Source organism: Molossus molossus, unplaced genomic scaffold, assembly GCF_014108415.1.
Source record: "Molossus molossus isolate mMolMol1 unplaced genomic scaffold, mMolMol1.p scaffold_m16_p_6, whole genome shotgun sequence".
NCBI lineage: Eukaryota > Metazoa > Chordata > Mammalia > Chiroptera > Molossidae > Molossus > Molossus molossus.
In genome coordinates, this window is record NW_023425399.1 from 74,158,596 (window position 1) to 74,183,159 (window position 24,564).

The 24,564-nt window shown below is 36.6% G+C and overlaps 1 protein-coding gene across 1 annotated transcript in view; it reads left to right on the top strand.

Annotated features, from left to right (window-relative positions):
* The first annotated feature begins 1,146 nt into the window (after nt 1–1,146).
* Nucleotides 1,147–24,564, top strand: part of GREB1L (GREB1 like retinoic acid receptor coactivator) — a 171,698-nt gene continuing 148,280 nt past the window's right edge. Inside the window, exons 1-3 of the mRNA XM_036245203.1 lie at nt 1,147–1,199; nt 12,795–12,954; nt 16,067–16,264. Of these exons, the coding sequence (XP_036101096.1) occupies nt 12,798–12,954; nt 16,067–16,264 (355 nt within the window). The 5' untranslated portion in view covers nt 1,147–1,199; nt 12,795–12,797. The remainder of the gene's footprint in view (nt 1,200–12,794; nt 12,955–16,066; nt 16,265–24,564) is intronic.

Here is a 24,564-nt window from a genome sequence, read left to right on the forward strand (position 1 = left end):
CTGACTTACAAAAGGATGTCTGTTTGTGTGTGTGGGTAGGTGGGAAATATATGAGTTTGAAAATCTGGGTCTTGCATTTTTATTTGTTCTTTTGCCTGAAGACATTCTTCTGACAGTAAGAGAGGTAAGGTAGAGATTTTTATTTCAAAATCTAAAATGGTGCTTTTCTCTTTCCTCTCTTTCAAGTTGGCATAAAAGGAGAGTAAAATGAAAACCTTTTTTTTTAAAGAAAACATAAGTTAATATTACTTTAAATATTTTTGCGCTATAAATATGCATATTGAAATTAGTACATTCTTAGGAAAATAATTTGTTTTCTCTTTAGACACAGTAACAAAGGAATAGAACCACTTCTAAGTTATGTGTGAAAATGGTTTTTATTGCACTTGATGCTTTATGATTACATTTCCATGCAGTAGTTTATACTGAGCATAATCTGCCTAGAGAACAGAATAATATGTACACTGTAATTTTCACTCAGTTATAGAATTATAATTAGTTAGTGTAATCTCTTCTAAGAATACACCACTCAAAAGGGTAGGAAAATAGTAGCTCTTTCTCTTCTGGCAGGTTTTTATGGAAATTATTAGAGCATTAGTTTCAAAAATAGAGAATAATTTTAATCAATATTAGCTATGTTTAAATTTTCAATAGTTCTTTGAGGAGGTAAATTTTGAGAAGCATCAGAGATTATAAAACTTAAACTTAGAATAAGAAAATTATCTTCCACTGATTTTATTCCTAAAAATAAAATAAAAATCTGTGGGCTTTTAACATTATGGTAACACCTGTCAAAAACGCAGACCTGACAAATTTATTCACTTTACACTTAGTGGGGGGAATCTTAAGAATAACAGAAATTATTTTTGAATATATATAGTTATAAATGATTGTTTTGGGGGTATTAAAGGAGAAATATCTGTATTTGCCAGTGATGATGTATATGGAGTTATGTAAGATTTTGATAATTCATTTCTCATTGTAATTTTTGTGGAATTGTAAATATTTAGATTATTATATTCTGAAATATAATGCATTTGTTAATTAACTCATCTTTATGTATATATTTTCATTTTTTATGTTTTTGCAGGTGCAAAAAAGCTTTACACAAGTAAAAATCTAGGCAGCAGGCTCCCTGAAGTGTTGACATCCCAACTTAATCATGAACATGATTCAAAAATGTTAATAAATAAACCAAGGTATTGTACAACTATAATATGTTCCCCCCAATTTTTCAAGATCAAATTTGTTTTATGAAGTTATATTTAGAATTTAAATAAAGCTACTATATTTGGTCCTTAAACTGATTAACCAGATATTTCTGTGAACTCTCCTTCTATTTTCTTCCCTCTCTTCTTTCCTCTCCCCTCCCCCATCCTCTCCACCAAAAAAGAAAAGAAAAAAGTATTCAGCAATAAGTTTTTACCCCTACAACAGCCTCTGTGTTTTTTTTTCCTATGTACCTAAATTAAGATAAAAGAATTCAGCTTTTGATTCCCCTTTGTTGATTCTGGTTCTATCTTTCAAAATGTCTAGTGAGATATTATTATTAATTATCTAGATAGTTGTCCTCTGCAGAAAATCCCCAACCATTTAAAAAATTTGTATCATACTATACTATCCTGAAATGTATGCTTTTAAAAATTTTATAAAAGAGTTTTTTCTATTTTTAAAAGACTTGTGATTTAGGGAAAGGAAAAAAGAGAAAGAGAGATAATATTGCCCCTTTTTCTCCCTATGCCAAAGAAAATGAAAAGTTTACTTAGAAATGAGCATTTTGGGGTACTATTTTAGCTAACCCTTGTCTGTCAGGGCATAACCCAAGACTGCCTCTCTTCTTTTGGAAGTTACAATGTGCTTAAATAGCCAGGCATTTCCAGGAGAGGCCAAAGATCTTTTCCTCTTTTATGACCCGTCGTATCCTTTTGAGGCCAGAAAGAACAAGAGGGTCATTGCCACTTCAGCCTGGTCCCTGTTTGTTCCTTCATGGTGACCACGCAGATCCTGAAACCTAGTATTGGCTTAACATTTGGGCCTGGAACATCTGGAAAATGGTCAGAGAAGTAGCTGAGGAGACAGAAGAGAGAGAACTGTTGCGTTTTGTTACACCAGGTGCTAGGAGGAAGCAACATTGGCCTTTTTGATATGGGAGGCAAATTCTGTGGGCCCTGGAGTTAGGCTTCAACAATTGAAGAGGTCAAAGGACAGCTGAGTGGGGTCAGTGAGACACCATGGGGTGTATTTTGTTACTTAGTAAAAGGAGCAGCCTCCTAAAACCTTAAAGGATTCTCTTGAAAATCTGTGTTGTGAAAAGGTTTTATGAGTCTCACAGCAAAAACTCCTGATTTATCTAAGGAATGCTTGCTTTTGTCTAATGGAAGGATAATCCTTACCAAATGTTGGCAACTACTATAAGAGTCAATATAGGTCTGAAAGAACAGTTAGGGTTTGAGGTGTACTTTGTTTTCCAAAATGTTTTCATTTTCATGTTTGTCTCTCAGTGAAGAATTTTGCACTGTTGAAATAATCGCCTTTTTCTTTCCTTGGAGCAGAAAGTGGGGGAGAGAGAGGGGTAAAGAATAAGCCTACATTAATTTAAACGTAATTCTAACAAGCTTTCAACTGATTCACAGACCAGATATTATAAATCTTTAAAAACACTAATGCTTATTAATTCTAAAAAATTATCTTTGAATTTATTTTAATGTATAAAGGAAGTAAATGGTACATGAAGTTTAATGTTTCTGGATTGTAGAAGATTTTTTAAAATTTAGGTGTATTTCATAGAAGTGGGTATCAGTTGATAAATAACCTTAAATCTGTGTTTCTCCCTGAATGTGTTACTTGCACATTTTGTAGTTTAAGAAGAAAATGCTAGAGTCTAGAATAAACAATTTAAAAAGCAAATATAATAAAGTATTTTCTCTTTGAAGGGAAATAGAGAAGGGGGAAATCTACATTTTGTAAGAGCTTTCTTTCCCACAGCCCATAATCTCAATATACTACTTACAAGATTGTGGATACCTTTGAAAGGTGTTAGCTATTGGTAAATAGGCAGTAAAAGGGGGGCTGTTAGAGGAATTTGGCAACTGTTCCAACTTATACACTATATACATGTACATAGAGAGAGCATATATTACAATATGGATCAGTAAGAGAAAGATAAAATGATGGGAAGTATACAATAGATTTTGTTTATCATTTTCTTACTAATTTATAAATTTATAATACGTGAACTACGTGTGTGTGATTTTCTTCAATTCTTTTTAATAATTACTCATTTTAAAGCAATATATTCTTAAATGTAAGGCTTAATATGCAGTGTGTTCTATGTCTATTTTCTCAAGGTTAAAGTGCCTTTCAACAACTAATTTAGAAACCTAAGTGTAGTGACTGATAATTACCTAGAGAAAACCCACAGCTGTTTAAGTAGCATTGAAATTGTGGCAAAACTGACAAATACAATTAGCAATGTTAATAAGAAGATGGAAAGACAGGGACAGATGACAGAGTGGAAAGATAAAGGCAGAAGGAGTAACAAAATCCATATAAGAACAGAATGTTCGGTTTGTTTTGAATTTTCAGTGCTTTTTCTTTGAAGCTAAGTCCCTCTTTTACTACTCTCTGAATTACCAGCAGAATGGGTGTTTTTGTTTTTGTTTTGTTTTTGCAAGTTAAATAATTCAGATACATTTGTTAAATCCCTAACTCACATCTGATTTTGAAAGATGACAGACTGCTGTTTGGCAGTAGTATCTAAGAAAACCAATCAGATTTTGCTGATTGTAAACCACAGTTTTATTTGTGGTGCTTTTTAAAGTAAATTTTAAAGGTATTTCTATTTGACTGTAATTACTATGTGAGAATTCCTTTATCCCTCTTTGCACCCTTATAATTCTTATTAGTCATCCAAATACATTACAAAGGAGACCAAAGCCTTGTTTCTAGATTTAGTGACCCATATTACCAAAACAAAACCTGCAGAAGTCTTTAACGTATTATTACTAATTATATTTATCTGGTTAATGTTCATAGCTCACTTTCCAAACAACTTCTTAGGAAAATTAAATGGGGATAGGTAAATAAGAGAAATTGGTGAATATTATATGAAAATATTTAGTCATCTGTGCCCTCCCCATGTTACTTTTAAAGCATCCAGTGAGATGTGGGAAATTATTATAGTATCTTTTGAAATTCTCCTCTTCATTTGGGAAATTGGCTCTTGCCTTTGGTGTTTTATGCAGATTTTAATTATTGTTGTGATAAATCCCCTAAAAGTTTGTTCTCTGAAACCATAGAGACTGGGAACTCTCTGAATGTGGCAGCCTTGATGGATGTGGTAAACCACACTTTGGAAGCATTTCTCCTTATTTAATGTTTTCTGTTCTGGATTATTGACTCTTCTCCCTGTTGAAAAATTGGTCTCTGGTGACATGGTAGAGGTCACACGTTGCCTATTATTGTTTTGTTTCTTTGATCTTACACAGGGATTGCCTCTGGTAATTATACTAGTTCCAGAGAGTCTTGATGAGATGTGTTTATTTTACAGAAGAATTTGTGGTATTTCAAGGAGGAAGAAAGTAAAGATTTCTAGTAGTAACATGTAACTCTTTGTTACAGTGGAAAAATAGCATTGTACTTTATCTTTTAATTATGACAGTTTTTAATAATAATTATTAAATTAATTGGCATATTACAATAATTATTTCTATAACAATTTAAGATATATTGCATATTTGCAAGTATATTGATAAAAATGGTTAATTATAGAATGAAGTTATTAGGGCTGGGTTTTTATTTCAGTACCAAAAGTACTTTTTTCTTCAGAAATTGTCAAAAGAGATTCATCCACACTTAAATGTACAGAACTATTAAAAGAGACTGGAAATTTTATCTTTTAATCTGTTTGCATTTTATAAAGATTTTTAGCAACGAGCATGAATAAAAATAAAACTTTTGTTTTGAATGCATGGTTAACTTTGTGATTTTTGGAATGTGCTTGGGAAGAGATAATATCTCTTCAAACCCACTTAATGTATAATTGGATAAGACACACAAAAAAGCTCAAGTGTTCATTTTAAAAAAATTTAATTCCCATTTTTAACAAAATATCTTTCCCCAAGAACTCACAATCCAGTAGTGGAGTCAGACAAATAGTAGACCCAACTATTAAGAGTGACAAATGTCAATTTAAAGAATAAATGAAATGTGAAATGAACACGGAAGAGAACTGTGAATATATGCTTGTTTTAAATTTAGGATTATAGATTTTATAAGAACTCACAATAACCGTATTTGATTTCTTTGCCTAGTAATCACACGCTATCACTCTCATCAGTGAAAATATATATATATATTTTTTTAATCCTCACCTGAGGATATGTTTTTCATTGATTTTAGAGAGAGAAGAAGGGAGAGGAAGAGAGAGAAACATCTATGTGGGAGAGAAACGTCAATCAGTTGCCTCAGGCACGCACCCTGACAGGGTGCAACCTGGGTATGTGCCCTGACTGGGAACCTGTGACCCTTAGGTACACAGGCTGATGCTCTAACCACTGAGCATGCTGGCCAGGGCATCATCAGTGAATATTTTTAAGAGAAAGGGCATGTAAGCAGTGATGCCTATATCAAGTAATTTTCTTATATGGAGTCAAAGAATCTGCTGGCTATAAGGGACAATAAGGTTTTGTATATATGATTGTAAAATTTCCTAATAAATAAGTTGTGTATTAATACCAAATACCAGCTTTTGGAACTTTTACATTGATGGTCATTTGTTCCTAGAATAATGCCCCAGAATGTACTGAAGTGCTCAACACATACAAGAGAAGGAATGATTTTAATTTTCTTAGTATCCTCAATGAAGCACAATGCTTTTTAAAAAAAACAAAAAACTTTATTATTCTAACATTTTCTGCACATTTATTTTGTGCCAAGTACTATTAAAAAAACTTTCTATGTGTATAAAATCTCATATAGTCTCACAAAAACCTATGACATTGGTTGTATTACCCCATGTTACAGATGATAGATTAAGCAAATAACCCAATATTATATAGACTAGTTGGTACAGGATTTGAATGAAGGTCATCTGACTCCAGAACCTATGTGCTTAACCACTTCGATAGTAGGATTTCTATAAATGCTGCCTGGCTGGGTGGATAATTGTTAAAGATTAGAAAGTGGGTGACAATAGCTGTCGATAAAAAGGTAATAGAAAACTGATAGGTTATACAGAGTTGTCTTTTTTTTTTTTTTTTTTTTATCCTCCCCCGAGGATATTTTTCCATTTTTTGTACAGATAGAGTGGGAGGGAGAGAGAGGAAGGGAGAGAGAGAGAGAGAAACATCGACGTGAAGGGACACATCGAGTGGCTGCCACCCGCACGACCAACCAGGGCCGGGGACAAACTGCAACCGAAGTACGTGCCCTTAGCGGGAACCGAACCCGGGTCTCTCCGGACCGCAGGCCGACGCTCTAACCGCTGAGCCAAACTGGCCAGGGCAGAGTTGTTGTTTTTTTTATTATCCTCACCCAAGGACATTTTTGTATTTATCTTCAGATAGAGCAGGAGGGAGAGTGGTTGCCACCTACACAACCCCAACCGGGGCCGGGGACAAACTGCAACTGAGGGAAGTGCCTTAGTGGGAGCCAAACCTGGGACTCTCTGGTCCACAGGCTGACACTCTAACCGCGCTGGGCCAAACCAGCCAGGGCCAGAGTTGTCTTTTTTTTTTTTTTTATCCTCACCCGAGGACATTTTTCCATTTTTTGTTCAGGTAGAGTGGGAGGGAGAGAGAGGAACAGAGAGAGAGAGAGAGACATCGATGTGAAAGGAACACATCGAGTGGCTGCCACCCACACAACCGACCAGGGCCGGGGACAAACTGCAACCGAGGTACGCGCCCTTAGCGGGAACCGAACCCGGGTCTCTCAGGACCGCAGGCCGACGCTCTAACCGCTGAGCCAAACCAGCCAGGGCCAGAGTTGTCTTTTTAGTACTTTTGGCACATAGGCAATAAATTGTGTCTTTAAAAAAAAAAACCTCAAACCAAAAACAACTACACACACATACCATGCATATTCACTTTTACCTTCTTTTTATTTTTTCTATTTCAAATAGCATGTTTTAGTGGGGGGAAAGAAACCTTGGGCATTTGAGTCTAAATTTGAACCCTAGTTCCATCAAACCAGAAAAGCTTGGCTTGTTGCAGAAGTACATTGCGTGCTCTGTCCACCTGTCCCTCATTCTGAATCTGCTTGTTTCCTTGTGGTTTCATTTACTTGTTCCTTGATCCTATAAAGGAAAGTTAGCTCGAGTCTGGAGGTTGGACTATAATCATTACACCCATTGGCAGGAATACTTCCTAGGTGGTGTGTGTGTTTCATATTATCTCCCACGGAGAGGCACACAGCCTCTCATTGCCTCACTTTTATTTAGTTAGTTAGTTAGTTAGTTAGTTAGTTAGTTAGTTAATCCTCACCCAAAGATTTTTTTCAATTGATTTTTTTTTTTTTTAGATAGAGTAGAAGGGAGGGAGGGGAAGAGAGAGAAAAACATTGATGCAAGAGAGATACATCGATTGGTTGCCTCCCACCCACAACCCTTCAGACTGCGGGCCAACGCTCTAACCACTGAGCCAAACTGGTCAGGACTCATTGCCTCACTTTTAGTGATGCTAAATTTGATCAGTGGGTTCAGGAGGTATCAGCTTAATCCCTTTATTATAAAGTTCCCATCAGCTTTTTATCTAATTGTAGCACTTATTATCATTGTCAAAATGAATTTTGCATTAAGGATTGCAAAGTGGTAATTTTATAATTCTGTCATTCTTTCTACATTCATTATAATTAGAATTCTTCATTAAAAACAAACAGCCCGCCCTGGCCGGTTTGGCTCAGCGGTTAGAGCGTCGGCCTGTGGTCCAGAGAGACCCGGTTCAGTTCCCACTAAGGGCGCATACCTCAGTTGCAGTTTGTCCCCAGCCCTGGTCGGTCGTGCGGGTGGCAGCCACTCGATGTGTTCCTTTCAAATCAATGTTTCTCTCTCTCTCTCTCTGTTCCTCTTTCTCCCTCCCACTCTACCTGAACAAAAAATGGAAAAATGTCCTCAGGTGAGGATAAAACAAACAAACAAACAGCCCTGGCCAGTTTTGCTCAGTGGTTAGAGTGTCGGCCCGCGGACCAGGGAGTCCCGGGTTTGGTTCCCACTAAGAGCACGTACCTTGGTTGCAGTTTGTCCCTGGCCCGGGTTGGGATCATGTGGATGGCAACCATTCCATGTGTCTCTCTCACATGGATATTTTTCTCTCTCTCTCCCTCACTCTCCCCCTCCTGCTCTATCTGAAGATAAATGCAAAAAAAAAAAAAAAAAAAAAAAGTCCTCAGGTGAGGATTAAAAACAAACAAACAAACAAACAAAATAACTCTTGCCCGGCCAGTGTGGCTCAGTGGATTGAGCATTATCCCATGGACTGAGAGGTCCAGGTTCAATTCCTGGGTTTCGGGCTCAATCCCCAGTAGGGGGCATGCAGGAGGCAGCCAATCTATGTATCTCTCTCACATTGATGTTTCTATCTCTCCCTTCCTGTTTCTCTCTCTAAAAAAAAAAAAAAAAAAAAAAATCAATAAAAAACATTGGGAAAAAACACTTTCAATAACCAGGACTATTTGGTTACTTGGAAGTAAAGAAAGAACAGGATAAATGCCTCACTCTTTCCTTTTCCTTGTGGTACAATTCAATTAGGTGCTTTGTTTTTGTTTTCTTCTATTTTCCAAAATCAATGCTCTCCTTTTCTCCTTGAATATCAGAATTAATTTGTGAATTTTTACATTTTATATATGCTTCATTCCATTGCACTTATTCTCTTTTATACTGAATTTCTCTAATCTTTGGCCCATGGGAACACTTTATGTTGATGCCTATGTCTTCTGACATGACCCATTAGTCCTTGACATATTCTATGCTTTCTGATACAAGATTTTCAAGGCTTATCTTAAAAATTTCCTGCCCCAGACCTGGAATTGGCCATACCTTCCAGGAGCCTTGATTACTTTCAGTGGGAATGGTATTAGTTAACCACAATCAGGGTACTAGGAAGTGCTTACTGTTATTGAATTGCCATTGCTTCTTGGACTTTTCAGTAGACAATGTTTGGAAATACAAATCTTAAACCTTTTAAAAAGTTAATTACCTGTTCCATAGCCTTACTAGCTGTTAAACCATGAAACCCTAAAGTAGTGTCTTACAAGCGGTTCATTTTCTTTTAGCATGTACATGATTTTTATTTATTGACTAGTTTTTAGAGAAAGAAAGGGAAAGAGTGAAGGAGAGGAAGGAAGAGAGAGCGACACATCTATTTGTTGTTCCACTTATTTATATATTCATTCGTTGATTCTTGTGTATGCCCTGACTAGGTATTGAACCCTCAACCTTGGCATATTGGGATGATGCTCTAACCAACTTAGCTACCCAGCCAGGGACCATCATTTTTTTAATTAGTGTTTTTATTTTATTTTTTTTAATCCTCACCTAAGGATATTTTTCTGTTTATCCTCAGATAGAGAGAGGGGAAGAGAAAGGGAGAGAGAGAGAGAGAAGCATCGATGTGAGAGGGATACATTGACTGGTTGCCTCTCACACGACCCTGACCAGGGCCCGGGACGAACCGCAACCCAGGTATGTGCCCTTGGCCGAAATCAAACCCTCCACTCATTGGTCTGAGGGCCAATATTCTACCACTGAGCCAAACTGGCCAGGGCAAAATTAGTGTTTTTCTTGTTCTTTCTTGTCACTGTGATGATCCTTCAAAAATCATTTTTTTTAAATTAATGCTTATCTCTTCCAGATACTTGTTAGTAAAAGTTAACCTTTACTGATAGCCCAAGTGCAGTCCCCTGAAAATATTTGTATTTGGTCAAAAGAAAAACTTGTTTAGAGAGTACAGTTGAATCAGTACAAGTGTACCATAACTGGGGAAAATAGTTTGGAGTATTATATTAGAAAGCTGTAGTAGAAATCCCAACTCTTAATGAGAGGTTCTCAGTCCAAGCTTGGAATTAATTTTATTTTTCCTGGTATCCTGAAGAACCAGAAAGGAAGTGGAGGGGGTGTTCACTTTGAAAATTCACTTGTTCTTAACATCTTTTTGAATAAGAAATCTGTTTTTCAAGACTACAAAATAAACTAACAAGCAAAATAGAAACAGACTGAGAACAGGACAGCTGTCAGAGGGGAGGGGGTTTATGGGGCTGGGTGAAAAAGGCAAATGGATTAAGCAAAAAACTCATACACACAGATAACAGCATGGTGTTTACCAGAGGGGGAGGGGGATAGGGAGGTGCATAAGAGTATAGAGGGGATAAACGGTGATGAAAAGAGACTTGACTTGGGATAGTGAACACACAGTACAATATACAGTTATGTATTATAGAATTGTACACTTGAAACCTGTATAATTTTATTAATGTCAGCTCAACAAATTCAATAAAAAAAATAATAAAATAATGAAAAGCAAAAAAAAAATAATAACCCACAAACCTGTATGTTCAAGGATAACATTAAATTGTCAATGAGAAGAGACAGAACTTCATACTAAACACTAAAGAAATCTAGGGTCAGTTCTGTAATTCTTCACATTATCATTATCATTTTTAACAATGCCCAGTTATGTTTTCATTTGGAATAAAATTGATCAGTTCCTTTCACTCTACCAAGTCTCTTTATGGTTATTTCTCTTTGTCTTCATCTGAGTATTGTTAATGCTCTTGTAGAATTATGTAGGTCTTCTATGAGTTATCACCACTAGATCTTGGCTCTGTCTCCTGCTGGGCCCAGATGCACATTCAGTGTCCTCAACCAGGCACTTGTCAGTCAGATTTAATATCTACCCCTCACTTTGTTGGGGAAAGTGGGCCTAAGATATTCTCAAAATTGCTTTTCTTGAAATGAGATTTACCCAAGTTGAGTCTATATAGTACTCTAGGCATGCAGGACTTGCTATCACATGGCTAGATATTGAGTCCTCGTTCCAACCCTTACCAGTTGGGTGATAGTAAGCAAGTCACTTGCCTACTCTAAGCTTTAGTTTTTTTCATCTATGATGTGGGAAGAGGTCATCCCTACATCAGAATATTGAAGATCAACAATCTTTATAAAGTGTTTAGTATATTGCCTAGCCCAACAGTTCTCAAACTTTTCATGTCAGACCCCCTTTGTACTCTAAAAACTGAGTTTTACATATGTGGATTATATTTGTTAGAAATTAAAACTGAGAAATTTAAATATATTTATTAAAAAATAATACACCCATTATGTACCAACATAAATAACGTTTTATGAAAAATAGCTATTTCTTTTTAAAAAGTTAGTGAGAAGAGTAGTTTATCAACATTCAATCTGTTGCAATGTCACACATCATGCAACCTCTGGAAATTTTTACTGTACACAAATGAGAGAATGAGAGTGAAAAAGGCAAATAATATCCTAGTAATAGTTTGAAAAGAGTTTTGACCTCATGGACCCCAGAAAGGGTCTCAGGGACCTCAGACCATACTTTGAGAATTGGAGCCAATAGTTAGCACCCAATAAATTGTAGTTATTATTGATATACGTAGAAAATTTTGTAACTAGCAAGTTCTATTCAAGTATTAGTGATGGGAATTAAAGGCCATGACTTCAAAACTTCTTACTATAAACTTCTCCTAAAAGTCTCATGTAAGATTGTGATTCAGATGGAGCAAAAGACACAACAGGCCCTGGCTGGTTTGGCTCAGTGGTTAGAGTGTTGGCCCTCGGACCAAAGAGTCGTGGGTTCGATTCTGAAAGGTGATTTGATCCCTGGCCCTGATTGGGGTCGTGCGGGAGGCAACCAATTGATGTCTCTCTCTCACATCAATGTTTCTCTCTCTTTCTCTCCCTCCCTTCCTCCCACTCTTTCTGAAAATCGATGAAGAAATATCCTTGGTTGAGGATTTAAAAAAAAAAAAAAAGACAACAGTGTTTTTCAGATAAGTGCTGGTAATACATAAATAAGTCCTCTGAGTTTAAAAGGCTCAAATATTGCTTTCAGAAATTTGTCAATTAAATATATCATCCTAAAGCTTTCATTTTTTTTCCAGAGAAGAAGCTTTCCCCCTAGGGCAGCAGTTCTCAACCTGTGGGTCACGACCCCTTTGGGGGTCAAATGACCCTTTCACAGGGGTCGCCTAAGACATAACAGTAGCAAAATTACAGTTATGAAGTAGCAATGAAAATAATTTTATGTTTGGGGGTCACCACAACATGAGGAACTGTATTAAAGGGTCATGGCATTAGGAAGGTTGAGAACCACTGCCCTAGGGTAATAAGATCTTAGTAGAAAGAGAATTAGAGATTTACTCTGAAACCACTGATAGAGTTGGTATGGGGTTATGGTAGCCCACCAGTTTTTAAGGTAAAGGTGTGGCCCAATTGTCACCAGGTTGGGCTTCACAATTGACAAAGCAATCTTGATTTACTGGTTGGAGAACCTTGAGATAAAGCATTTATTACTGTTTGATTCTGAGATAGAAGATCCTTTAAAGTGGCTTTTGAAATGTGTTTGGACTATAAAAACAAAAAGTAACATGACATTATAACAGATAATTTATACAAATTGTTGTAACTAGAAATACATATATAGTTCCTATAGTTAATATCTTGATATATGAATATAGTTTATTTTAGCTATATGTGTACTTTGCAAACGTATGTTCCTCTAATTATATAAATTTTCTTCTCTCTTCCTCTTTTTTGCGGGGGGATGGTGGTGTAGACCATGGGGAATTCATATGCTGGGCAACTGAAATCTGCTCGATTTGAGGAAGCTCTTCACAATTCTATAGAAGCCTCTCTGAGATGTAGTAGTGTGGTACCACGGCCAATTTTCTCCCAGCTATACTTGGACCCTGTCCAGCATCCATTCTCATCTGCAGGTAAGTTTCCAAATCCCACACATCTGTAGACTTCTTTTATTTATTTATTTTTTTTATGAATTTTTATTTATTTTTTTGTTAGAGATATTTTACCTTTTTACCCCATTGGCACCCCCCACCCCACCCCTCCTCCACCCTGTCCCCGGCTTAGTTGTCCATGTCCATTGGTCATGCACACATGCATATAAGTTCTGTGGTTTATCTCCCCCCCCCCATCCCCTCTTCTGAGGGAATGTCAGTCTGTGCCCTACTTCCATGTGTCTGGGTCTACTGTATTCCTCAGACTGTTATGTTCATTATATTCCACAAATAAGTGAGATCATGTGGTATTTGTCTTTTTCTGCTTGGCTTCTTTCACTTAGGATAATACTTTCCAGGTCCCTCCATGTCGTCTCAAAGGATAAGAGATCTTTCTTTCTTACCGCTGCATAGTACTCCATTGTGTATATGTACCACAGCTTTTTTATCCATTCGTCTACTGGTGGACACTTGGGCTGTTTCCAGATCTTAGCTATTGTAAATAGTGCTGCTATGAACATGGGGGTACATATATTCTTCCTGATTGGTGTTTCAGGCTTCTTAGGGTATATTCCCAGCAGTGGGATCACTGGGTCAAATGGAAGTTCAATTTTTAATTTTTTGAGGTAGCGCCATATTGTTTTCCATAGCGGCTGCACCAGTCTGCATTCCCACCAGCAGTGTATTAGAGTCCCCTTTTCTCCACACCCTCGCCAACACTTGTTGTTTGATGATTTGTTGATGGAGGCCATTCTGACAGGTGTAAGATGATACCTCATTGTTGTTTTAATTTGCATTTCTCTGATGATTAGTGATGTTGAGCATTTCTTCATATGTCTCTTGGCCATTTGTATGTCCTGTTTGGAGAGGTGTCTATTCAGCTCCTCTGCCCATTTTTTAATTGGGTTCTTTGTCTTCCTTTTGTGGAGTTGTATGAGCACTCTATATATATTGGAAATTAACCCCGTATCTGATACATCATTGGCAATGATGTTCTCCCATACAGTGGGTTGCCTTTCCATTTTGATGATTGTTTCTTTTGCTGTGCAGAAGCTTTTGAGTTTGATGTAGTCCCATGTGTTCATTTTCTCCTTTATTTCTATTGCCTTAGGTGATGTATCAGTGAAAATTCTGCTCCGTATGATGTCAGAAATTTTGTTGCCTACATTTTCTTCTAGAATTTTTATGGATTCACGGTTCACATTTAAGTCTTTTATCCATTTTGAGTTTATTTTTGTGTATGGTGTAAGTTGATGGTCTAGTTTCATTTTTTTGCATGTAGCTGTCCAGTTTTCCCAACACCATTTATTAAAGAGGCTGTCTTTACTCCACTGTATGCTCTTGCCACCTTTGTCAAATATTAATTGAGCGTATTGCCTTGGGTTCATTTCTAGGTTTTCAGTTCTGTTCCACTGGTCTATATGCCTGTTCTTGTGCCAGTACCAGGCTGTTTTGGTTACAGTCGCTTTGTAGTACAACCTGATATCTGGTATTGTGATCCCACCTACTTTGTTCTTCTTTTTCAAGATTGCTGTGGCTATTCGGGGTCTTTTTTGGTTCCATATGAACTTTTGAAGTATTTGTTCTAGTTCTATGAAATATGTCGTTGGTATTTTGATGGGGATTGCATTGAATCTATAGATTGCTTTGGGTAGTATGGACATTTTAATGATGTTAATTCTTCCAATCCATGAACAGGGTATGTGCTTCCACTTTTTTATATCTTCCTCTATTTCTTTTTTCAATGACCTGTAGTTTTCTGCAAATAGGTCCTTTACTTCTTTGGTTAAGTTTATTCCTAGGTATCGTAATTTTTTTGGCGCGATGGTAAACGGGATTGTTTTTTCAGTTTCTCTTTCTGTGAGTTCATCATTGATGTACAAGAATGCCGTCAATTTCTTGACGTTAATTTTGTATCCTGCTACTTTGCCAAATTCATTTATTAAGTCTAATAGATTTTTGATGGAGTCTTTAGGGTTTTCTATGTACAATATCATGTCATCTGCAAATAATGACAGTTTCACTTCCTCCTTTCCAATTTGGATCCCTTTTATTTTTTCTTCATGTCTGATTGCTGTGGCTAAGACTTCCAGTACAATGTTAAATAAGAGTGGCGAAAGTGGACATCCCTGTCTTGTTCCTGTTCTTAATGGAAATGTTTTTAGTTTCTGTCCATTGAGTATGATGTTGGCTGTAGGTCTTTCATATATGGCCTTTATTATGTTGAGATATGATCCCTCTATTCCTACATTGCTGAGCGTTTTTATCAGAAATGGATGCTGGATTTTGTCGAATGCTTTTTCAGCATCTATTGATATGATCATGTGGTTTTTATTCTTCATTTTGTTTATGTGGTGTATCACGTTTATTGATTTGCGAATATTGTACCAGCCTTGCATCCCTGGGATGAATCCCACTTAGTCATGGTGAATAATTTTTTTGATGTATTTCTGGATCCGATTTGCTAATATTTTGTTCAGGATTTTGGCGTCTATGTTCATCAGGGATATTGGCCTGTAGTTTTCTTTCTTCGTAGTGTCTTTTTCTGGTTTTGGAATTAGAATTATGCTGGCCTCATAGAACGTGTTTGGAAGTCTTCCTTCTTCTTGAATTTTTTGAAATAGTTTGAGGAGAATGGGTGTTAGTTCTTTTTTGAATGTTCGGTAAAACTCCCCCGTGAAACCATCTGGGCCTGGGCTTTTGTTTGCTGGGAGAGTCTTGATTACCTCTTCAATTTCCTTAGTTGTTATTGGTCTGTTCAAGTTTTCTATCTCTTCCGGGAATAGTTTTGGGAGACTGTGTGTTTCTAGAAATTTGTCCATTTCGCTTAGATTGTCGAATTTGTTGCCATATAGTTGTTCATAGTAGTTGTTAACGATCTTTTGTATTTCCGTGGTGTTGGTTGTTACCTGTAGACTTCTTTTAAAAAGAAGTGGACCTTCCCAATTGGGGACCTCTGAAATAAACTGGTTAATTGTTAGAAAATGCTAGGCTACCTATCTTCAGATGTCTTTCAGAACTATGATTTTTTCTTTTGGTTATCTTTCCTAAACATCTTTTTATTAAATGAGCTATGATTTATTTGCTCACCCAGATGTAAAACCCAAGGTGGAGGATCTGGATAAAGACTTGGTACACCGCTACACTCAAAATGGAAGCCTGGATTTTTCTAACAATCTAACAGTTAATGAAATGGAAGATGACGAAGATGATGAAGAAATGTCTGATTCAAATAGCCCGCCAATTCCCTATTCACAAAAACCCGCCCCGGAAGGGTCTTGCACTACAGATGGTGGGTTTCAATTTTGTTTTTTGTTTTTCAATCACTCTAATATTGCCTTATTAGATGTGGTGCTCAAGGCTAGAAACTAGTAATTACAGAAAGGAATGAGGAATAATTATGCTCTTACATTATCTCCTATGACTTCATAGCAGGTGCTATAAGCAGGGCAAGTATTATCACCCTATCTTAGATGAAAAGACTAAGATTCACAGCAGTTGATGACTTATTGAGATGGAATGTGGCAATGGCAGCCTAGACCCAGGTCACGTTTTTCTAGTACTCCAGGTACTTCCTGAAAATGGTACTACTTTAGGAACTTTTTTAGTGTTTTCTTTTTCTACTTCATTTTTTATTTTTTATCCTCACCCGAGGACATTTTTTGATATTTTGTTCAGATAGATGGGGAGGGAGAGAGAGAGAGAGAGAAACATCAATGTGAAAGGGACACATCGAGTGGCTGCCACCCGCACAACCCAACCAGGGCCGGGGACAAACCAACCGAGGTACGTGCCCTTAGCGGGAACCGAACCCGGGTCTCTCTGGACTGCAGGCCAATGCTCTAACCGCTGAGCCAAACCGGCCAGGGCTCTACTTCATTTTTTAAATCCTCACCAGAGGACATTTTTTTGTTTTTCATTTTTTGTTCGGATAGAGTGGGAGGAAGAGAGAGAGAGAGAAACATCAATGTGAAAGGAACGCATCGAGTGGCCGCCTCCTGCACCACCCCAACCGGGCTGGGGACAAACTGCAACCAAAGTACCTGCCCTTAGCAGGAACCGAACCCGGGTCTCTCTGGACCACAGGCCAATGCTCTAACCACTGAGCAAAACCAGCCAGGGCCTACTTCAATCTTTTCTACCCTCAAAACAATAGCAGAGATATCAGATGCTTTATATTTACCTTTAGTTTGAACACTCATCCAGAATATTGTTATCTATAGAGGGAAAAATGTACATATTTTGAAAATCCCATTTTATTTATTTTGTCAACCACCTTCTCTACCAAGGCTATAACCACACTTTTAAAAAGAAAATCCTAGTCCTAATATAAAACATTTTCAGCACTGCATGGTTTTCGTGATGTCACAACTTAAATTATGCTCTATTTTGCCCTGGCTGGTTTGGCTCAGCGGTTGGAGTGTTGGCCTACAAACCAGAGAGTCCTGGGTTCAGTTCCCGCTAGGGGCATATACCAAAAAAAAAAATTATACTTTGTTTTCTCCATTTCATGGTATATAGTGCTGTTTTCTGGCCTTCTCACCCTAATTAGTATGTGAATTCTACTTTATCTATAGTAGCCAAAGTATAACTTTTATATCCAGACTGACTTGGATCAGGGGTGATTCCAATGCATGAAAATCTTGGGGGTGGAAGGGAGAAGAAGGAGGAGGGGTAAAATTTCAGGATATTCCCTCTACAAAGCTTGAAGTGCAAATAATTTAGATAAACTAGAGATTCAAATATTCCAAGCCAGATGGATAGGTTTTCCCTGTTTGGAAGTTCTATTTTCTTCTTGATTTTTCTCTCTCTATTTCTCTATTTCTCTATTTCTCTCTCTCTCTCTCTCTCTCCTTTCTAGTCTGTCTTATTTCTACCTCTATCTCTATCTCGTCTCTACCTCTCCCTCCCTCCCACTCCCTCCATTCTTCCCTGCCCTCTGATAAACTACCTAGGGGATTTGGAAACTTGAATAATCTTCCTTGTAGCTTTTCTAGCCTGCTTCACTACCAGTGGTCTCTAGCAATTAAGTACTACTGCTCTTAGAGTTGGGTCTGCTTCTGAGAAGCACATCATTCCTTATGAATTTGTTTCCACATGAGTGGTTTATTTTGCCCAGACTTAATATAGTATAATATATATCAATTTACTCATTATTGGTGTATTACAGGCCTTCAAACTTGCAGAGGTGTGGGAGATGACTGGCATTTATTTGGTTTCCACTTACCTGTTTTATATCCATTTTCATGCCTTTTATTTAATTGATCAGAAGTGGAAATGGTGCTTAAAATATTGTTGGATTGTCATCAAGAATCTTGTTCTATGTAAGAATGAAATAGAACCAAAGAAAAAGCTTTAGAGGATCATTGTGTGAAATATCAAATTGTATACAAAAAATGGGGGAGCAGTTCCCCCGTTTTTCCTGTGCCCTAGGTATTTTTTTTAGACTGTCTTTGGGATATCTGGCACCATTGATATTATATATAACCAGGTATGGAAAGCTGTTTAGGACTTACCAAGATATAAACTTAGTGATCTAGCAGAGAGCAGGTGATTCTGTGAAGTATAAGGAAAGGGTAATAGTTATTTGAAGGATGAAGAATCTTAGAGGCACATCTGTTTCTAGGAAAAAAGAACTATCTCACCTAAGCACAAGATTCATATTCTAAGACAACCCAAAAGTACTAGCTACACTTAGATTCCATCAGCTACTTTGGTCTCTTAATATTAATTACACATCCATTATTTGTTTTGCCTCTTTAATTCACCTGAGGGTGGCCTTTGAAAACAAAAAGCATCATTTATAATTTGATCATTTATAGTTTATCTATGGCTCTTTCAGTTTGGCTCGTTCTAATGTAGTTCTTGGAGTCTTGTCACTCAAAGCCCAGACATTTTCCTTATAAAAATGTCAATGAAATAGGGCAATGTAATACTGGACTTGCTTCAGTGGACCTTCCTGTCATGGGAAATCCTCTATTTACCTAAGGCTTAAAGGAAGCTGAAGCTATTTTTAGAGGCAATTTAGATAAGCAGATACTTAACACCTGATGGGTTTCTGGGGGTTACTATTCAAATGTAAATGATGGTTGCTAATTTCTTATGTAAATTATTGGAATAGTGTAGGTTCCTACCCTGCTGGGAGGCAGTTGATTGTCTAAAAGGGTGAAGGGCAACCAAATTTTAGGCCTCCTGCCTTGATTACTTTAGTTTGTGTTTACAGCTGTTTCAGTAAACTTTCCCCTCCCCCCATTTAGATTACTCTGTAACCTTCAAGTTGGAGATAATTGGAGAATGCAAATCTGGTTCTGTGAAGTGAAAACCTTGGCTATTTATTTAAGGAAATGCAGATGGCATTTATAAAGAGGAGCCCTCTACTATTTTTTTTTTAGTTAAAATAATTTGCTGCAAGAGTCTTGGTTTTAGGCAATATTTCACTTTTACTCTCAGAAAATGAAAATATTTAGGGGCACATATGTCATATGTATGCCCACCTCAATGATAACTTATCTTTCTTGCATATGTTTCCCCAGATCTTCAATAGCTTCTAAAAAGAAAGATTAGATCTTTCTTTCAGGATTAGTTCAGAGGTAATTAAAAATTATCCTCCAGGGAGTAATAAAGTTTCTTTTCATTTTGTTTGAGATTTTAATTGAGATTTAATGTTTGACCTTTATTAGGTGAATAACATTTCTAACAGTGGAAACATAGAACCACCTGCTGCTACACCTGTTTCAAAAAATAAATCACATTTCATAGATTCTTTAGATCTCCATTCTTTACAGACACACACCGTTTATTTTGAATCTATGAAAAAAATAAATATTGCGCCCTGGCCAGTTTGGCTCAGTGGTTGGAGTGTTGGCCTGCGGACCAGAGAGTCCTGAGTTCAGTTCCTGCTAGGGGCATATACTAAACAAACAAACAAACAAACAAATACATAAATATTGCTCTTTGCATACTGTTTTTCTTTCTTTTTAAATCCTCACCCGAGGACATTTTTTCATTTTTTTGTTCAGATAGAGTGGGAGGAAGAGAGAGAGAGAGAAACATCCATGTGAAAGGGACACATTGAGTGGCTGCCACCTGCACGACCCAATTAGGGCCGGGGACAAACTGCAACCGAGGTACATGCCCTTAGCAGGAACTGAACCCGGGTCTCTCTGGACCACAGGCTGTCGCTCTAACCGCTGAGCAAAACGACCAGGGCACATACTGTTTTCCTTAATTGAGGATCTCTGATGGTATGTTTTGTGTATAATTAGCTGATCTGAATCCCAAGAATAAGGGTTTTGAGAAAAATCAGTTAATAGATATCACAATAAAAGGCCAGGCCCCTGGCAAGCGAACATGTTCTCAGAGTAACTGCAAACTGAGTTTAGGAACTTTTGTTTGATTTTGTAACCATCTTTTACCTTCAGTTGATTTCTTCCTGACCCTGTTCTGAGACTTAGCCTTGCCTTTGCTTTCTCTCTTGTTCTCTTATCTCTGAATTAAATTGCCTATGTGGTTTGTTTGATAATAACTAGAAGGCAAGAAGATAAAATAGGACATTTTTAAGTAGATTATAAAAACAGCTTTAGATTTACAGAAAACATTGAGAGAAATAGTAAGAGTTTCCACATATCCCTGCAGTTTCCCCTACTGTTAACATCTTACATTAATTTTCATAATAATTGAAGTTCATAGTTTATTTGAATTTTTAGTTTTTACCTAATGTCCTTTTTCTGTTCTAGAATCTCCATCCAGGATACCATATTAGATTTAGGTGTCATGTTTCCTCACACTCTTCTTGGCTGTGAGTTTTTAAGACGTTCCCTGTTTTTGATGCCCCTGCCTGGCAGTTTTAGGAATTATTAGTCAGGTATATTATACTGTAGGAGAATCCTTTGTTGGAATTTGTCTGGTGTTTTTCTCTTGATTAGATTGGGGTTTGGGTTTGGGAGAGGAAGATCATAGAGTTAAAGTGCCATTTTCATCATATTATATCAAGGGTACATGCTATCAACATGATATATGGCAGTTGATGTTGACCTAGATCACCTTGTTAAGGGAGTGTTATCTTCACTCTTCTCCTGACCCCTTTCCAAACGGTGAAAGAATGTCACGATGCTCAGCCTACACATAATGAATGAGGAGTTATGCTCTGCCTCCTTTAGGGTAGAGTATCTACATAAACTATGTGAAATTCTACTACAAGGGCATTATTTATTCAATCATTTATTTATATTATTATGTACTTATGGATGTTTATTTTATGTTTTGGGTTATAATCCAACACCACTTTATTTTGTTGTTCAAATTTTCCCATTGGGAGCAATTTCAGTTGATTCCTATGTCCCTTTTACATACTCCTTCATTGTGGAGTTTTAAGCATAAAATAAGACATGTCCTGTTTTGATTGTTACAAGCACTTCTTGAAAAAAAGTTTTAAGGAGACTAAAACACATGTTTCTCTTAGAATCCAGTTACTGTAAAATAATGATTACTTATATGATAAATGGGAAAACCCTCAAAGTCTGCACCTAAAAACTAAGTGACTTAATTTGAGTGGACTGTATAGTTTTTATTTTGCCACAGAAATCACTCTAAAATAATCTTTATTCTATAGAAAATCCTGCTTTTGTCAGATATTTCCACATTGTGTCTTCTCAACTCCATTTCTCTTTAGCTCAGAACCAAAATTGTTCTTTTTCCCAGTAATTTCCCTTTGCTGAAATGTATTCCTTTGAGAAATCTCATCGGAAATGTTATTCTCTACCCATTAGCTACCTTTGTGGCCAGCAAAACCATGAATGTTAAAGATTCATCTGCAAGTATGAGATAGGTAGATGCTGTCATAGCCCATGGTTGGCAGGGGGGTATACCAGGTGCTCCCAGGATGCAGCCTATAAAGTTGTGTGAAAGGACAACAAAAATAGGCAAAGAAGAAGCTATAATCCCACATCAGACTGAGGAAAGGTGACTTATATGAGTCAGAGAGATGTTAATGAGGATGAAGGAGCATCTAACTTGGAGTCAAGAGACATGGGTTCTAGTCCCACCTTTTCTACTTGACTGCATATTTGATTCTGGGCCATTTTCTTAACCTTTATGGGTCTAGTTTCCTCATTTACATATTGTAGAGATTGGAGTAGTTATGCAATCTTTAACCCACAAATCTCTCTTATAGTAATATATAATCGTTTGAACCCCTTAGGGATTTAAATACTAATTATCATTATATGGCATGTGATAAATAATTGATTTTAAGTAAAAAGTATTTATTTTAGATCAACATATTAATATACTCTTTAAATTATTCATGTATTCAAAATATCTACATTTTATTATTCATTAATTGCTTTTTAATTTACTGTAAATCGGTTCTGTAAGAAAAAGTATGTTTTGCTGATAAAATGTTACACATTTTTTGGGTTGGGGGGAGAAAGGTAGCCAAGTGAATTTAAATGTTTTCCAGCATCAAAGAAAGCTCAAAACCAACTTTTAATACCTAAACTTTGGAATTTCTACATTTCAGGGTTTAAAGGATGTACTAGTTTGTTTTGTATAATTTATGCATCTTTGCTCAATGTGATGAAAAAGTTTCAGACTGCTATTTGCAGAATTTCTCTGAAAATGACATACTTCTCTCTCACACATGAAAAACCAAATTGAAATATAATCACAAAATTTTTACCTTAACATTGCTGTTTTTGGTGTCCTAGAAACATATTGCTGCCTTTTTTATAATCTTATTTGATGAGTGGAGATCTAACTTTTATATCTAGCAAAAAGCATCTTTAGGCACATTTGTAAAATTACTCTTTTTGTGTTCATTAACAGAATCAGTGTTCCCTGAGCTTTCCAATAAGCTATCATGGATTTAATTAAGCAGCATATCAATATATGACTTAACAATAAAAACAACTTAAAATTATGTTATAGTAAAAGCCACACACTAACTTGGTTTTCAACTGAGTGAGTCCTGAATTTATTTAACTGGTTTCTACTATCCCTACATGAGTAGGATGAAAGGTTCCCAGAACATTCTGTTTTAAAAGTAGGATATTAGAATACTTATTTATTAGGTTTTAGAAATTGGTAATGATATCTATTTAACTTTCACTTACTTCCCAAGTATCTTGGAATACCTTGACTCCCTGGGAATTTGATAATCACTTATTGGGGAATGCTGTATCTGATGTTCTTGAAGTTCCATATAGCTCTGATGGTCTAGAAAGGCTTGTAATAATTTGCAGATTGGGACAAGTTGATACAGACTTGTGGTTCTGTCTAGTCCATTCTTTCTAATATAGAGTGAATCAAAGTTGTAGAATGGTTGTGTTACTGCTTAGTGGCAGAGACAACTCCCCCAAGCATTGTTTTCCATCAGTAGGCAATTGTGAACCTCTCATCACTGAATTTGGGAATATATTTTATATATTCTGCTTTTTGGAGCAAATCATAATAAAGGTGATACTTCTTAGGAGAAATATGTTTCTAGGTTAATTGTCTATATTTAAATTGATAATTCCTTTGGTTAAAAAATTAATGCTCCTTTTAGGACTCAGAATTTGGTGAAAAAGACTGTTCACCCCTCATAGTTTTAGCTCTGGATTATAACTGTTCTTAGATTTTCTTTTGCTAAATTGAATAGTATGCTTTTTATCTGTTTCCATATAGTAAACTTCCCATGTCTTGTATCACTATTACTGGATCAATATGTAACCTTGGGCAAGTTCCTTAACCTTTTTGAGCTCAATTTCTCCATCTATGAAAAGGAGATAGTAGTAACTACCTAGAGTTGTTGAGAGGGTTAAATAATATAATCTAAATAGTGTTTAGCACTGTACCTGGCTAATATTAAATGCGCCATAAATTTTACCTGCCATCAATATCATGATTGTCTTATCATCATCATCATTATCAATTTTCAAATTCCAAAGTTCAAAACAAATAGTGAATCCTATCTCTTAATGGGGGTGGGGGCAGCAGAACTCTTTTATTTATTTATTTATTTATAGTAATTAATTTTTGTTACAGATGTTTCTTTTTCCCCCACTGATTCCCCCCTCCCTGCCCTTTCCCCAGATTGTTATCCATATCCACTGTTCATGCATACATGCATATAAGTTCTGTGGTTTATCTCTCCCCCACCACCCCCCTCTTTAGGGGATTGTCAGTCTGTACCCTGCTTCCGCGTCTCTGGGACTACCCCATTCCTCAGCCTGTTATGTTCATTATATTCCACAAATAAGTGAGATCATATGAAACTTGTCTTTCTCTGTTTGGCTTGTTTCACGTAGGATGATACTTTCAAGGTCCCTCCATGTCGTCTCAAAGGATAAGAGATCTTTCTTTCTTACAGCTGCCTAGTACTCCATTGTGTATATGTACCACAGCTTTTTTATCCATTCATCTACTGATGGATACTTGGGCTGTTTCCAGATCTTAGCGATTGTAAATAGTGCTGCTACAAACATGGGGGTACATATATTCTTTCTGAGTGGTGTTTCAGGCTTCTTAGGGTATATTCCTAGAAGCGGGATCACTGGGTCAAATGGAAGTTCAATTTTTAATTTTTTGAAGTAACACCATATTGTTTTCCAT